Source organism: Hypoxylon fragiforme, assembly GCF_022984875.1.
Source record: "Hypoxylon fragiforme strain CBS 206.31 chromosome Unknown GGS25scaffold_6, whole genome shotgun sequence".
NCBI lineage: Eukaryota > Fungi > Ascomycota > Sordariomycetes > Xylariales > Hypoxylaceae > Hypoxylon > Hypoxylon fragiforme.
The window spans coordinates 580653-594325 of record NW_026054761.1 but is presented as its reverse complement, the minus strand read 5'-3'; the positions used below and the strand labels follow the sequence as shown (position 1 = coordinate 594325).

Below are 13673 nucleotides of genomic sequence, written 5' to 3'. Positions count from 1 at the left end.
CACCCATCCTCCGTCACTCATCGCCCATCTGGTCAAGAGCTATTACAATAAACCAAAATGAATGACAGCCTGTCATCCAGCCCTTTGTCCCTCTTTTGAATTTCCTTTTCATGTAACAATAACCTTTATTACCTACCTACCTATCTATTAGGGTACCTGACCTAATACTCATACATCTCTTGCGGAGTCTTGACAGCTCGACATGTTCCTATTACGGCCACAATATCCAATTCTGAGGTGAATCCATTATGACTATAATTACGCGCTTCCTTCTCGGCGCATTGCTGGGATTCGTTTATATTGCGACCGCAAGCAACAGTCTTAAAGAAGGCATATTACCCTCGTACCACTATGGCGCACCCATCGCCGTCGAATGCATGAATAGGAGCGTGTGAGTTGTGCGCATGCCATCCATCCATCCAAACTTTTTAGTGGGCCGTCGTTGACCTCGGGCGTGTTTTACAAATCTTTAGAGAGACGGGCGAACATATCCAAGATGCCAAAAATGAGATCCAATGGATTCCATTTCCTGTATGCAACGAAACCGGGAAACCTCTCGAGTTCGGCTACGGCGTCGAGAGCGAGTTGAATTGCACCATACCTATGATAGACGATCCATTCTTCCACCTGCTCGAATTTTACATCCATAGCGACGCTCCTCTTGCCTGCCGCTTGCCCGCTCGACCGCCCGCCCACATTGAAATGGTGGGCGAGAAGCCCTACCAGCAAGAATACATACCACTAGTTTTCGCCCTGGCTGGCACATTACAGTTGAGCCATCTGCACATCAGCACCCATTTAAACATTTTACTCCACAGCACGCCGAAGCATCATATCCACCCCCACGACAGCGGGGTCCTAGACAGTGGCGCTGCTTACAGCACCAGCCCCCTTAGTCATATGGATGGTAGCTTTACCAAACGATTAGTTATTGGCGACCCCTTACCCCTGAGCTTCAGCGTGAGGTGGTTTCCCACCCCTGCCCTGCCCAAGACAGAGGGTAAAGTTGAGTGGCAAGGCATGGGCGGCCACATTTACGCCAGCACCGTCTTTTACGCACTTGTATCTTTCATCGCCGGCATTCTAGTCTCCGGCGTCTACTTCTTCGGCATCATTCTGCCCAAGAGATTGAAGGGTCGGGGCCTTGGTGGTGCCACGCCGTTGGGTTATGGCATGAATGGCGTAGGAAACGGTTGGGGTTACTCTAAACGGGTGGATTAAATGTCTGAGATACCATGTAGGGTGGCTATCTATCTGTAAGGCTTTTGTAAATATTACGGAGGTGGTGAGGAATCGTCCATGGATATGTGATGTGTCATTATGAGCCCCCGGTGTTATCAGCTGTACCAACACAAGGTAGCAAGAACTAATACCAGTGACCGACCTCTAAATGAGGGCAGGTATGCAGGTAGTTACAATTAATAAAGCCAAAAACATAAACGTAAACATTAGTTACTGTCTTTTCTTCCCGGCGTCCACAGCATTGATACGTTTGAGTAGCCGCGCATACATGTCAGCAGTCAACAAGGCCGCTACTCTCATAGTCAGCATTCACTTCTCTCACTTTCCCAACGTTTGCTCTAGCATAGGTACACTTTGAGATGCACACTCCGAGCTAGTTAGCACTTACCGAGAGCAAGGTACCCCCCATAAAACCCACCCAAAAGCACCCCCTTCTGCTCCGCCGTCACCAGCGCCGCGTCCCAGAGGTATATCTCGCGCATGCACGTCGCCGTCGTCAGCACCGTCTCGACGCCGTACACGAGGAGCAGCAGCTCCGCGCCGCCGCTCAACCCCCTCCCCCCATCACCACTACCACTACCACCACCGCGGAGAAGAGAGCGCACGGCCCACACGGAGACGGGTAGGTGGAAGACGAGCTCGAGGAAGCAGAAGAAGGGGAAGAAGTTCGGGATGGGGGCGGGCGGGGGCGCGAAGAATTGGTCGTGGTAGGTCGTTAGGTAGTAGGTCCGTAGGTCGGAGAGGAAGTGCAGGGGCGAGGTGGGGGCCGCCCAGAGGGAGGGGGGGTAGAGGGGGACGAGGTCTACGACTGTGTGGTGTATAATGGTTATGGGTTAGACTTGGACTGTATGAGATGGGATGAGATGGAATGGGATGGGGTGGGGTGATGGGGTGCTGGTAGGTGCACGAGGTTGATGGGGACTTGTAGCTCATAGGTAGGTATGGTATGAGGTTGATGAAGTTATGAGTTATGTGAGCTGGGGTGCAGGGGGTGGGGGGGAGAAGACGTACAGAAAAGGATCGGGATGTGGATGGTGAAGTAGACGAGGTAGACTTTGTCTAGCCAGTGCCGTGTGGAAGGCATGGTTGATAGCAGGTACCTAAGTAGGTAGGTAGGTATGTATGTATGTATGTATGTATGTATGAATATTTTATGACCTATTATTACTTCGGCTATGAAAATTTATAATAGTCTCGTATGAATCCAGAAATTTGATGTCGGCAACTTGAATTGAAACCCTCGCCGCGAGAATCGAATTGAGAGTGTGAGTGTGTGTGTTGAGTTTAGTTGGATACTAAAGGTTGGACGGACAACACATCATGTGCGAATATAGTAAGTGCACTGCTATGTACACTGTACCCCTATTCAAACCCCCTGAAGAATCGAAGTATCAAGCAACCACCATGATCATCAGTTACTTTCAATACATATAATATTTCAGATAAAGTAAGAGCTGATGCCTGAACAATTTGAGGGAATGGGGAAGGGGCTTGTCTAGGCAGGTGCCTACCTACAGTATGTAGGTAGAGTCTGTGTTTGATAATGATCACAAGCCATTTATAATAGATGAAGCACACATGCATCTACGTTGGTAAGTTAGCGACTTTACAAATGGATCACTCAAAAGCACTGTCAATTGCATCAGTTATCAATAGCACCTAGTTTTTAATCATTGCATGCTAGTTATGGCCTTCGCTCTCTAGAGTTACTTATATACTTAGGTAAGTATCTACCTAAGTAGGCACATAGGTCAATATCCAAAGAGAATAAATGGAGTTGTTTTGCGATTTAGCGATGCTTCATTTCCTATCTTGCAAGTTCCGCCACCCAAAAACATCCAAAGAGGACCGGAACGAGCGCCAGCAGAAGCCACCATAACTCGATGGTGAGACGAGAACGAAGCCATCTCTTCATTCGCACGCTCAGCTGCCGTTGGTGTGTGCATTTACTTGTGCCGTATACGAGACATCCCAGGCCGGGCCGCGACTCGCATTCCATGTGTTCGCGGCGCCGTTGCATTAGCAGTCTAAGATATCATTAGGCTTAGTTTCTTAGGTTCTGGGTATGTAGAGATAGAACCCCGACAATGAAAAAAGGGGGTTGTTTACCTGACGCTGCCCCTGCAGAACTTCAAGTCGCTTCCCAAGTCGCAGCGGCTGTCGTTGGGACATTCCAGATGCAAGCTTCGGCGCTCGATCAACCAATCTACCTTGAGTTTCAGGCCCGTGTCGACGAGGTAGTAGAAATATCTGCTGGTATGCTTGAGGGACAAGGCATCTGGGTAGGTGAGCTGCTCACTGACAAGCAGATGTATTTCGGGCGGGAGGTCTTGGAAACTGGTGGCCATGTGTTGTTTGGAACGAAGCCCCGTAGATGATGGCTCACCCGAACGAGAGTTGACGGCGGCAATTTTCAAGCCGTGGGTGTGACGATGGGTCATGTCCATGGTGTGAATGAGGGGGGATTGATACCCCGCCCGCCAGACACCAAAGAGGCTGGACGAGATATACTGGATTGTAAAACCCCGAAAGCTTCCTGGGCTGTATCCCCTTACCGCTAAGGGAAAGCTCTCTCAATAAATGGGGTTGAATAGTCGGTTACATTAAGTAATCTGGATCATCTAGCTATAGTGGTGGGTGACATGAACTGATGACTGCCAAGGTGTTTTGTGAATAGAAACGTCCTGTGTGCTATGAATAAAACCCGAAATATATATAGGGTATTGAAATATAGAAGACCGTGGCTTTTCGCTACTCGCTATGTACCTATTGTAGCGATGACTACAAGATGATATTGGAATTGCTAGGCACCGAGCGAAAAAAAAAGAAAAAAGAAACCTATTCAAAACAACAAAGAAATAACAACATCAATCAATACAGTATGTTGCTACTGCATAGGTGGCGTGATGGAGGAACCAAGATAATACGAGGTAGACCGAATACACTTCTGGTTAGGAAAAGGGGGCTTGGAGACTACTTGAGCTCATATCCAAGTTAAGAGGCATACGTGGACATGAGATCTCAAGTCTAAAAGGATCATATGAGTCAAACAGATGATAGATTTGGGACTGTGGGAAACATGAAATCTATTTGATGTAGTTACATTGATAGTTAATTAGTTGGATGAAGGGGGGAATCAATGATAGGTACTACATGTAGGTATGTGGGAGCCTAATTCTACATAATGCAGGTACAATACAATAAATAAATACATTCAGGCACTGCCGCACTGTAAGTGACAAAAGGTCCGCTGTGGCGTAGCCCTACATAGAGATAACATTGGAACTACAGCATTGCCAGGTGAATCTTGGAACTGATTGGAAGGCTGAGGCTGTGCCTGCATGGTTAGGCATGTGACCGCGCGCGGTTGAATTTGGGGTTTAGCGCGTCAAAAAAGAACGCCCAGAATTGCCCAGCATGTAGTTACACCTCCCACTTTCACTTCTAACTACCCACCTGGTCTTGTTCCAATCCATTGTTCTTACTTACCTAGTACCCCACCATACCATCATGATAGCAGCGCAGCCTAGCCTAGAACTCTACCAACCTGGAAAACAATGTCCTCGATCATGACTCGATTTATCATCTCTTCATCTCCGTTTACTTATGTGTTCACTTCACCTCGATTGCACTAACCGGTACACTTGTTATGTACTTTGATAACACGTAATACCTAGTCTCTGCTGCTGCTAAAACTAACGAACCATGGCCACCTCCATTACTTCCGTATTAGACGATGATAGTTTTGTAGAGAGCGATTATGGATCGGATTTTTCCATAGGAGAGGAGGGAATTGTGAACCAGCTTCTCGATAACCTTGGGGGTAAGTGTGCCTTACCTAGCAAAACCACAGGTCCTGCCTCAAGTCCTCCTCAATTCGTCATTCCCGGTGGAAACGATGCTCAAGCTCTCGACAACCAGTCCATTATATCAAATCCCCCCACACGAGAGCCCGAGAAGGGATTTAAATATCAGCAGAATGTGTCAGGGCTACGTAATAACTCGGCGGGCGTTCGATTTGGCACCATTAATGGTATGGAGCGTAGCGGCGACTCGACTACTCGCTCAACTGCCCGTGAGCCACGGCTTGCATCACTGGGATCCATACACTACCCAGATCGTGAGTTTTCGTTTTCTTGGGCATACTAAATGCGCATGTAATATGAGATAGATCTAACTAACTAGTAGAACCCAGTTAGCCATGCACTTCAACCCGGCAAAACACTGAGCGTATCTTCTAAATCTAAATTTGGCGAGCCCTCGCAGGACTCCCGTTCTCCCTTACAGCGCTTCCGCTCCATCCCAAAGAAGCCTTTGAGCGTTTCTGACTTGGCTTCGGGTGCTTGGTGCGAATTACAATACTGGTATACACTTACTCGTCTTCCCGGCGGGCGGAAGACGACGACTGCGGCGATGCGAGGCGGTACCCGTATCCACCAAACTTTGGAGGACGAAGTGCATACCACGGTCCAAATAAATATAAACACTAAGGAAGAAGCGTTTGCGCTACGTCTCTGGAACGTCATTCAGGGTCTTCGTACACTTCGTGACTCTGGCATAACAAGAGAACTCGAAGTATGGGGGGTGATTGAAGGTCAAGTTGTCAATGGCATCATTGACGAACTGAGTACTGAAAGCCCCAATGCTGCTTTTGAGCATGAGCTCAACTTATCGCAGTCAAAACAAACGTCTATAATTATCGCCGGGCAGCCAGAACAGCAAACGTTTATAAAGGACTTTTTGGGAACACGTCGGAGAAAAGTTTATTTGACTGATGTCAAGACTCGGGGATCAGACAGGCTACCTACAGGTCCGGCTCTAAGACCGGCTAGAGTCCAGCTATTCCTATATCATCGACTTTTGGGAGAAATGGCTTCCGGCGTCCTCGACTTTGGTATTATATTGGATCGATATGGTCTTAGGCCTGATGCCTTGTTTTCTGATGCCTTCATGGCACAAGTGGGTGATCTTCATGATGAAATATTTTACGATGCAGACTCGGATCTTGGTGGAGCGCCGTCAAGTCCTCGTTCTTTCCGTGATAATCACATTGGTGCATGGCCAGACGAATCTCAATCATCTGAGTCGACATCGCCTCCAGACTTGATTAGGTATCGGTCAATCACGCAGATACTTACATTACTGAGATCTGAGCTATGCGAGACGTTCCCTCAGGGTGTCAACACGCTTGGCGATCTTCTGGCGGTTCAGTACCGCCATCGAGATGATGGTCGCATCCTGGGGAACAATTCATTTCCCAATGATCCCGAAGCATTGGAAGGATATGTTAAGCAGTATCTTAAGTGGTGGCGAGGAGAACGAGAGGCCGAAGGCGTCGCCATTGAAGAGGCCTATAAATGCCGAATGTGCGAGTTTGCGGAAAGCTGCCAATGGCGAAAAGACAGAGAAGCTGAAATATTACAGAGGAGGCAAGGTGCTGCACGTGCTTGGAGTTAATTAAATCTTTCCTGGTGGCTCATTCATGCTTTGGTTGCCGATAATACTAAATAACTTATCTTGTGCTGACGGAATGTTGTCTTTACTAGTTACTAGGTACCTAGTTTTTTACCGTGAACATTACCGCGCCATTATTGATAGGACTAAACGACAGCAGCGTACCGCATCTTCCGCATTTTCTGCTTAGTTTTTGAGCCGTTTGGAACCTTTGGATAAGATTTACAACCCCCTGCCGATTTTCTTCTCTCAAGGCCAACGATTAATAATAGGCACTGACAGATGGGACCCCGATCTGGCCATTTTGGAAGTGCTAAGGAATCGTACCTCGCATCGAATGGGTCCATCATAAACGTAGCTGAAAGCCTTGCCGACTTAGGCTATAGTGTGCTCCATTATTGTGCTCAACATAGGACCATCCGACCATGTGGAGCGCAGATGAGATCTCCTGCTAGGAGAATTCATCAATGAGGTTAGTGAATTTACTCGAACCCATGATTCCCCCACATGTTTTGAAGGCTGGATATCTTCGTTGAAATTGCCACGAGCTCCAGGGTTAGCCTCATGGCGCATTATGCTATAGTTAGAGTACGGCCCCCTTTTCATGGCTATTGGAGTCAAATGTTTCAGTTTTCCCAGTGCCAATAACCTTGGTGATCCGGCCATTTAACGGTAAAACTGTTAATGTCGTATCGTACATACATGGTAGTGTTTACTGAAACAGGTATGTACCCTACAGAAGATAGTGTTTGCATTGACGATGCGACTGAACCCTGATCGGACGCTATCAACTGAGTCGAACTGAGTCGAACTGACATCCGCAGGTAGCTGCATTCTTCATGACGATCTAGTCATCCTCCTTATCCTAATAAGGAAGCAGACTGGGTGAACGGTTAGCTGAATCGGCGGATTATAGTATATAATACTGTATATTGGCTGCTGAAATTTGATACGACACTAACAAGAAACCCTCCTAGCGCAAGCCGCTTTTGCGGTTGCAATTTCTTTGTTTCTACATGCTATCATCTATGTCCGTAAATGTCCGGTAACTATGTGAGACACGAGCCTCAACTCGTCTACTGTACTCTGTATGCCCAGGTGTACAGACTACCTGTCTCAATACTTATCCTACCTAGGTTAGGTAGGTAGTCGATTCCATATGATCAACAATGCTTGGCTAAGAATTGGCAACTGGGTTATCTTCATCTTCCAATACTTATCTAGTAGGCATTTACTCTCTTCTGAGACAATGCCCCCCACAAGATCGTTCTACTAGACTTCTACATAACAACAAGAGTCTTGGGCATTGTGGATACACTACGATGGCGAACCGATTGCGAACTTGACAGAACTCAGGGGTTCCCGGTACGCCGGGTCCTTAGCATACCTACAGGGAATGGATATATTATCATACTAATCATTTAGCTTCATGGAAATGCAAGCATGAACTGATTCTATCCATTATATATATACTATAGTAGGCATTATAGGCAACAGCGGTTCTGTTAGCGTTGAGACTGATGAGACCAGAGGGCACTAATGCTCTAACCGAGTCGATTTTCAATGCTATTTATCTTTCAGCCCCTACTATGTAGTAATAAGCGAAACTGATTACTTATTCACTGCAAGGCCTCGGCACTTCACGATGCGATGCTACTTCGAAGCCCATGCTCTCTTCACACTTATGTAGGGGCTGCTTAGATGTTTGTCGTGACAGTAGTAAGATCTTTACAAAGTGTAATCACCTAAACTACCTGTATCGCCTCATCATCACTTTTCATACTTTTGTTGACACTACTGATCTCGCCCCTTTGCTCTAACTAATAGAGCCTCCTTCCTCTTATTATCACGAATGTCATCCAGTGAAACTCCTGATATTCGGCCGTGGGAGTCAAACGACTCTCAAGGGAAACTAGGTCGATACGATCGTTATGGCAACAAGCCTTCTTCGGCCTCAGTAAATACAGAATCAACGGAATATGCTTCAACAATTCCGCGTGCCATCTCTTCCTCGACAATGCGAAGCCAGCCACCACCACGTATTGATAGACTATCACTACGCCTAAGAAGCAATTCTGGGCTTAAACTACACACAAATGAAAACGCTCTCAGCCAATATATAGACTATAAACAGGACCGGCTGACCCGCACGCCCTCATTCAACTCCGCGACTTGCGGTCCATCCATAAACGGCGAGAGTAGTCCCCCACTACACAAGAAAATGCCATGGGCAACAGGAGACCTATCTAGTTATCAAGACTTCCCTCAGTCCTTAGGAAACGACGTGTTTCAAATCGGACTAAAGCATCCTATTATTGTGCAAAAATTTAGGAGATATTGTAAAGATCACGGATACGAGAGTCACTTGGAATTCTTAATAAAGGTGGATACCACTCTTGGATTGCCATCGTGGATAACGCGTTGAAACTAACAGATGCCTATTGACTAGGTCCGGGAATATACAGAATCTACAGACGAAATGGCCTCGGTCTTAACATCAATATCGACTTCCTTTATCACATCAGGAGCCATTCATTCCTTAAAAATGCCTACTATAATGTCACGGACGTTGAATGCCGACGTTAAACGTGTTGCGCATACTATCCTGCCAGGCCTAGAGACAGTTTTCGTCGATTCTAAGGCTCATGTCGAACGCCACATGGCAACAAGTATTTTCCCTGGGTTTGTCAAGCACCAGCTGATCCAAAACGCGACGACGGCCCTTTCTACTACAATTAGCAACCCCTCATCCAGAAGGGAGTTCCCGGGTCTTGGAGAGAGTTTCTGCATGATCAACAGCGCTGGCACCAAGGTATCCGCCGTCACCGAGTCTTTCCTTAAGATTACAGGATATCCGTTAGAAGAGGCCGTCCACCGGAATTGTGGTTTCTTGCAAGGGCCAAATACGAACCTAGGCCTGGGTGAAGGGCGGGAAGCCACGGAACTCCTATTGAGTCTTCGCAAAGATGGCACACCATCCTGGAGCTTATGCTTCTTGTATCCTTTGAGAAACCAACAAGGCCAAATTCAATGCTGGCTTGGTGGCCAAGTTGATGTATCGAAATTTGTCAAAAGCCGGGAAAGCCTACTGCGTGCTCTGGGCTATCCAAACGAGACTGATTCAGGGTACGATGAGGGGTCTGATACTGGCAGCGAACCATCGAGGTATGGATGTGCACCAGACTCGAAGTTGGAAAGAGACCCTAGCGTCCACAGCCGCGACAGCTCGCGGAGCACGTTCTCGCGCAGCAACCGCTTCATACAGCAGCTTCGAAAGCCCTCACGTCTCCCTCACATACCTTCGAGTGCTAGCTCATCCGAATACGTGTGGGACAATGCGGAGTACCGACCGCAGCGGAATCAAGGTCTCGAGACGCAGAGATTCCAGCCTCGGACACAACAACAAATTCCTATCTCTCCCACAACCTACTCCTTCCACATCGTGCTTAAATGCAACTCACCACAGCCGCCACCGATCCAGCAGAAACCACCAACGCCGACGGGGACACGGAAGAAGCAAAGCTTGAAATTCCACGTCATGTTCTACTCGGAAGAGGCTGCCGATCTGCTATCTATCCGCAAGGACATCACCGAGATGGACATCTTCCGTGTCCTGGCAGACAAGGCGCGCTCGCCGTCCATCACCAAGACCTTCAAGTCGGTGATTCGGGAGAGAATCGAATGCGGCAGGCCGGCTAGGGCCGAGATCATCATCGACACCACGTACACACCACCCACGAGGCCGAAAAGCAGCACCGGTGTGGGGAGACCGAACACAGCAGCCAGTAGGGCCGGTCCCAACGGCGAGGGCTACGCGAAGTCGGAGAGGAAGGCGGCGAAGAGCTCCAGGCAGGAGAGGCTAATCAGCCACTGGACTCCGCTGAAGAATGCGGATGGGAATGTCGAGATGGTCGTGCTGATATTGACTCCGTCAGCATGAGCGTTGGTATATATGATGAAATTCGCTGACTCTATTGTATTGGAACCTTGGGTTGGGAACTGGGCATGTTATAGCACGGTGGAGTTTGGTGGCCTTATTCATAGGTGGCTCGTGTTTTTTTTTTTTTTTTTTTTTTTTTTTCATATGTATTTGTAATTCCCTAACTATACCCCTACTGTACTTTCGACGGAGAACCAGACTCTGTCTATATAAATATCTACCAGCAATTATACATACATACCTACCTACCTCGTACCTACCTAGGTGTCCACCTCCATAGTGATATACGTGCTCAAAGTATCCGGTGTTCAGGCAATACATCTTGCCCCTTGGCCTCCGTATGTAGTTACTAGGGTCAGATTATCTAGGTATAGACCTATCTATCATCCCGGCCACCCTGAAGCGAGCCTGCAAAGACAACATACAAGAGCAGTCATTAATCTTACAGTAAGGAGCGCTCTGTTTAAGGACATGTTGATTTTAGCCGCCCCCTGTACCTGATGCGACCTCAGAATTCGTGGGGAATCCTTGCACATCTCATCGTGGCTGTTGCTCTCGAATCATACCCAAGTTCTGCCTCGATCGGTAAAAGAGGATTTGGGAATGCTCTAGGCCCTGGGCAATAAGAAACCGGGAGTAATAGTAATAAAAGACTTTAGGAACGCGGATAAATCTCCTCGGTGTTGTTTTAGGTGCTTGGGATGGCTAATATATCTACCTAGGTAGGGTACTGCCCCATCTTCTCGAGATTGACTCCCGGTGGGACAAAGCAATTTCGAAACAAGCACAATTATACGTAGTGAGTTAGTTACGATGTCGCTCACGCTACTGATAACAGGGACCATATTCCTGCCACTCACCGTGCTGGCAAGGACCGCCACAGACGTGAAACCTCGACAGGCAGGGACCACGGTCACGGTGAACCTCGACCAACGCTACCAGACCATCGATGGCTTCGGCTGCTCGGAGGCCTTCCAGCGGGCGGTGCAGATGTCCAAGGTGACGGAGGAGCAGCAGCAATACACGCTCGACCTCCTCTTCAGCACGGAGAAGGGCGCGGGGCTGTCGATCCTCCGCAACGGCATCGGCTCGTCGCCGGACATGAGCGCCGACCACATGGTGTCGATCCAGCCGAAGAGCCCCGGCGGCCCGACGAGCCCGCCCAACTACGTCTGGGACGGCTCGGACAACAAGCAGCTCTGGGTCTCGCAGGAGGCGGTCAAGCGCGGGGTTAAGACCATCTACGCGAACGCCTGGAGCGCGCCGGGATACATGAAGACGAATGGTAACGATGCGAACGGCGGCACGCTGTGCGGGGTCGGCGGCGCGAGCTGCTCGAGCGGCGACTGGAGGCAGGCGTATGCGGATTACCTCGTGCAGTACATTAGGTTTTACCAGGAAGCCAACGTGACGATCACGCATTTGGGGTTCGTTAATGAGCCGGATCTCACGTTAGTACCCACCCCTTCCTTGACAGGCACCTAGTGCATAAAGAAGCACACGTTCGTTTCACCGAAGTCTTTGGCAGCGGGTGAGCTAACACGGGAACTCTCCCCCCTCCTCCAGGACAAGCTACGCCTCGATGCGCATGTCGGGCTCGCAAGCCGCAGACTTCATCAAGGTGCTCGGCCCCACTCTCGAGAGGGAAAACCTGACCTCAGTCGGGATCAACTGCTGCGACCCGGAAGGGTGGAGCAGCCAGGCGGGGATGCTGGGGCAGCTGGGGCCGGTGGACAGCTACCTCTCGACGGTGACGGCGCACTCGTACACATCCTCGCCGGGGTCGCCGCTCAACACGCGGCACCGCGTGTGGCAGACCGAGGCGGCGGACCTCAACGGCGCGTGGCAGGGGGCGTGGTACGCGAACGGCGGCGCGGGCGACGGCCAGACCTGGGCGAACAACATCTACACGGCGCTCGTCAGCGCCAACGCGTCCGGCTACCTCTACTGGATCGGCGCGCAGACCGGCGCGACGAACTCGAAGCTCGTCCGCATCGACGGCAACACCGTCACCCCCTCGAAGCGGCTGTGGGCGTTCGGCCAGTGGAGCCGCTTCGTGCGGCCCGGCGCCGTGCGCGTGGGCGTCCAGGGCGCGCCGTCGGGGGTGCGCGTGTCGGCGTTCCAGAACGTGGATGGCGCTGTCGCGGTACAGTTCATTAATACCGGCGCTGCGGCGGCGAGTGTCCAGGTCAAGGTTGGTGGTGGGGAGAGCTTTGCGGCGGGCGCGGCGACGGCGCATGTTACGGACAATAGCCGTGATTTGGAGGACTTGACGGTGCAGCTGGAGGGGGGCGCGGCGGCGGCGAGTGTGCCGGCGCGGTCGATGGTTACGGTTGTGTTGAGGCAGGAGACGCCGCCGGCGTAGAGAGGGGGAGAGTCGGAAGCTGAATGGATTGATTACATGTAGCTGGCCATGGCGGCAAGTATCTTTGTACTACTGCTCGTTATAGCAATTTTACTTGTGAAGCTATAACTGAATCAAGGGGTTCATTACTATAGCCTACCTACCTACCTCCTAACCTACATACCTCCTATCTACTAAGTATCTAACCTAAGTATGTAGGTGTAACTGAATACCTAGGTTTTCCCTTTGTCTCTGACTGACATCATGTATATCATGTATATCATGTTACTGCATATCTACTGCATATTACTGCACATTACTACATAGAGTATCTCCAGCCACTCATGCCAGTCTACGGCATAGTACAGTCCACAGTTACGGCGATCCTTGTCCCGCTATCCTGGTTTAAATTAGAGTGTGTGGGGAGCAAAAGCAGCTGGAAAGGCAAAAGCCCCGAACTGGTTGGATCCATCAAGAATCCATGGAATCCGTGGAATCCATGGATTTGTTTGCTGCTAAACATGCTAAACATGCTAAACATGCTAAACATGCTAAACATACTTCTTTTCCGTCTTGCTTTTGTGTAATTCTAGACCTTCTATCTCGTATCAGTACAGTATATGTATGTACATACGCCGTACATGATCAACCCTTTTCTCACAGGTCAAATGATCGGCAATCTCGGATGTTCCC

At 49.4% G+C, this 13673-nt stretch overlaps 6 protein-coding genes across 6 annotated transcripts; 4 read left to right on the top strand and 2 right to left on the bottom strand.

Moving 5' to 3' along the window:
• Positions 1–155: 155 nt before the first annotated feature.
• Positions 156–1472, top strand: GGS25DRAFT_314725 (uncharacterized protein). Its single transcript, XM_049257750.1, has 2 exons — positions 156–391; positions 474–1472. The coding sequence occupies exons 1-2, from the start codon at positions 249–251 to the stop codon at positions 1219–1221; spliced, it is 891 nt and encodes a 296-aa protein (XP_049115363.1). The 5' UTR covers positions 156–248; the 3' UTR covers positions 1222–1472.
• Positions 1453–2326, bottom strand: GGS25DRAFT_522478 (transmembrane protein 6/97; the record flags this gene model as incomplete). Its single annotated transcript, XM_049264245.1, has 3 exons — positions 1453–1532; positions 1631–2050; positions 2254–2326. 3 exons carry the CDS (start codon positions 2324–2326, stop codon positions 1453–1455), a joined length of 573 nt encoding a protein of 190 aa, XP_049115362.1.
• A 558-nt stretch (positions 2327–2884) lies between these two features.
• GGS25DRAFT_493926 (uncharacterized protein) lies at positions 2885–4408 on the bottom strand. The gene is made up of 2 exons (XM_049261299.1): positions 3352–4408; positions 2885–3269 (listed from the first exon to the last, which is right to left on the bottom strand). The coding sequence occupies exons 1-2, from the start codon at positions 3687–3689 to the stop codon at positions 3050–3052; spliced, it is 558 nt and encodes a 185-aa protein (XP_049115361.1). The 5' UTR covers positions 3690–4408; the 3' UTR covers positions 2885–3049.
• Positions 4409–4661: 253 nt separating this feature from the next.
• On the top strand, positions 4662–6699 carry GGS25DRAFT_532203 (exonuclease V; the record flags this gene model as incomplete). Its single annotated transcript, XM_049265565.1, has 2 exons — positions 4662–5362; positions 5438–6699. Exons 1-2 carry the CDS (start codon positions 4948–4950, stop codon positions 6697–6699), a joined length of 1677 nt encoding a protein of 558 aa, XP_049115360.1. The 5' UTR covers positions 4662–4947.
• Positions 6700–7799: 1100 nt separating this feature from the next.
• GGS25DRAFT_314622 (uncharacterized protein) lies at positions 7800–10751 on the top strand. Its single transcript, XM_049257749.1, has 2 exons — positions 7800–9079; positions 9146–10751. The coding sequence occupies exons 1-2, from the start codon at positions 8549–8551 to the stop codon at positions 10634–10636; spliced, it is 2022 nt and encodes a 673-aa protein (XP_049115359.1). The 5' UTR covers positions 7800–8548; the 3' UTR covers positions 10637–10751.
• Positions 10752–11449: 698 nt separating this feature from the next.
• On the top strand, positions 11450–13183 carry GGS25DRAFT_532201 (glycoside hydrolase family 30 protein; the record flags this gene model as incomplete). The annotated part of the gene is made up of 2 exons (XM_049265564.1): positions 11450–12087; positions 12203–13183. The coding sequence occupies 2 exons, from the start codon at positions 11450–11452 to the stop codon at positions 12999–13001; spliced, it is 1437 nt and encodes a 478-aa protein (XP_049115358.1). The 3' UTR covers positions 13002–13183.
• Positions 13184–13673: the final 490 nt, after the last annotated feature.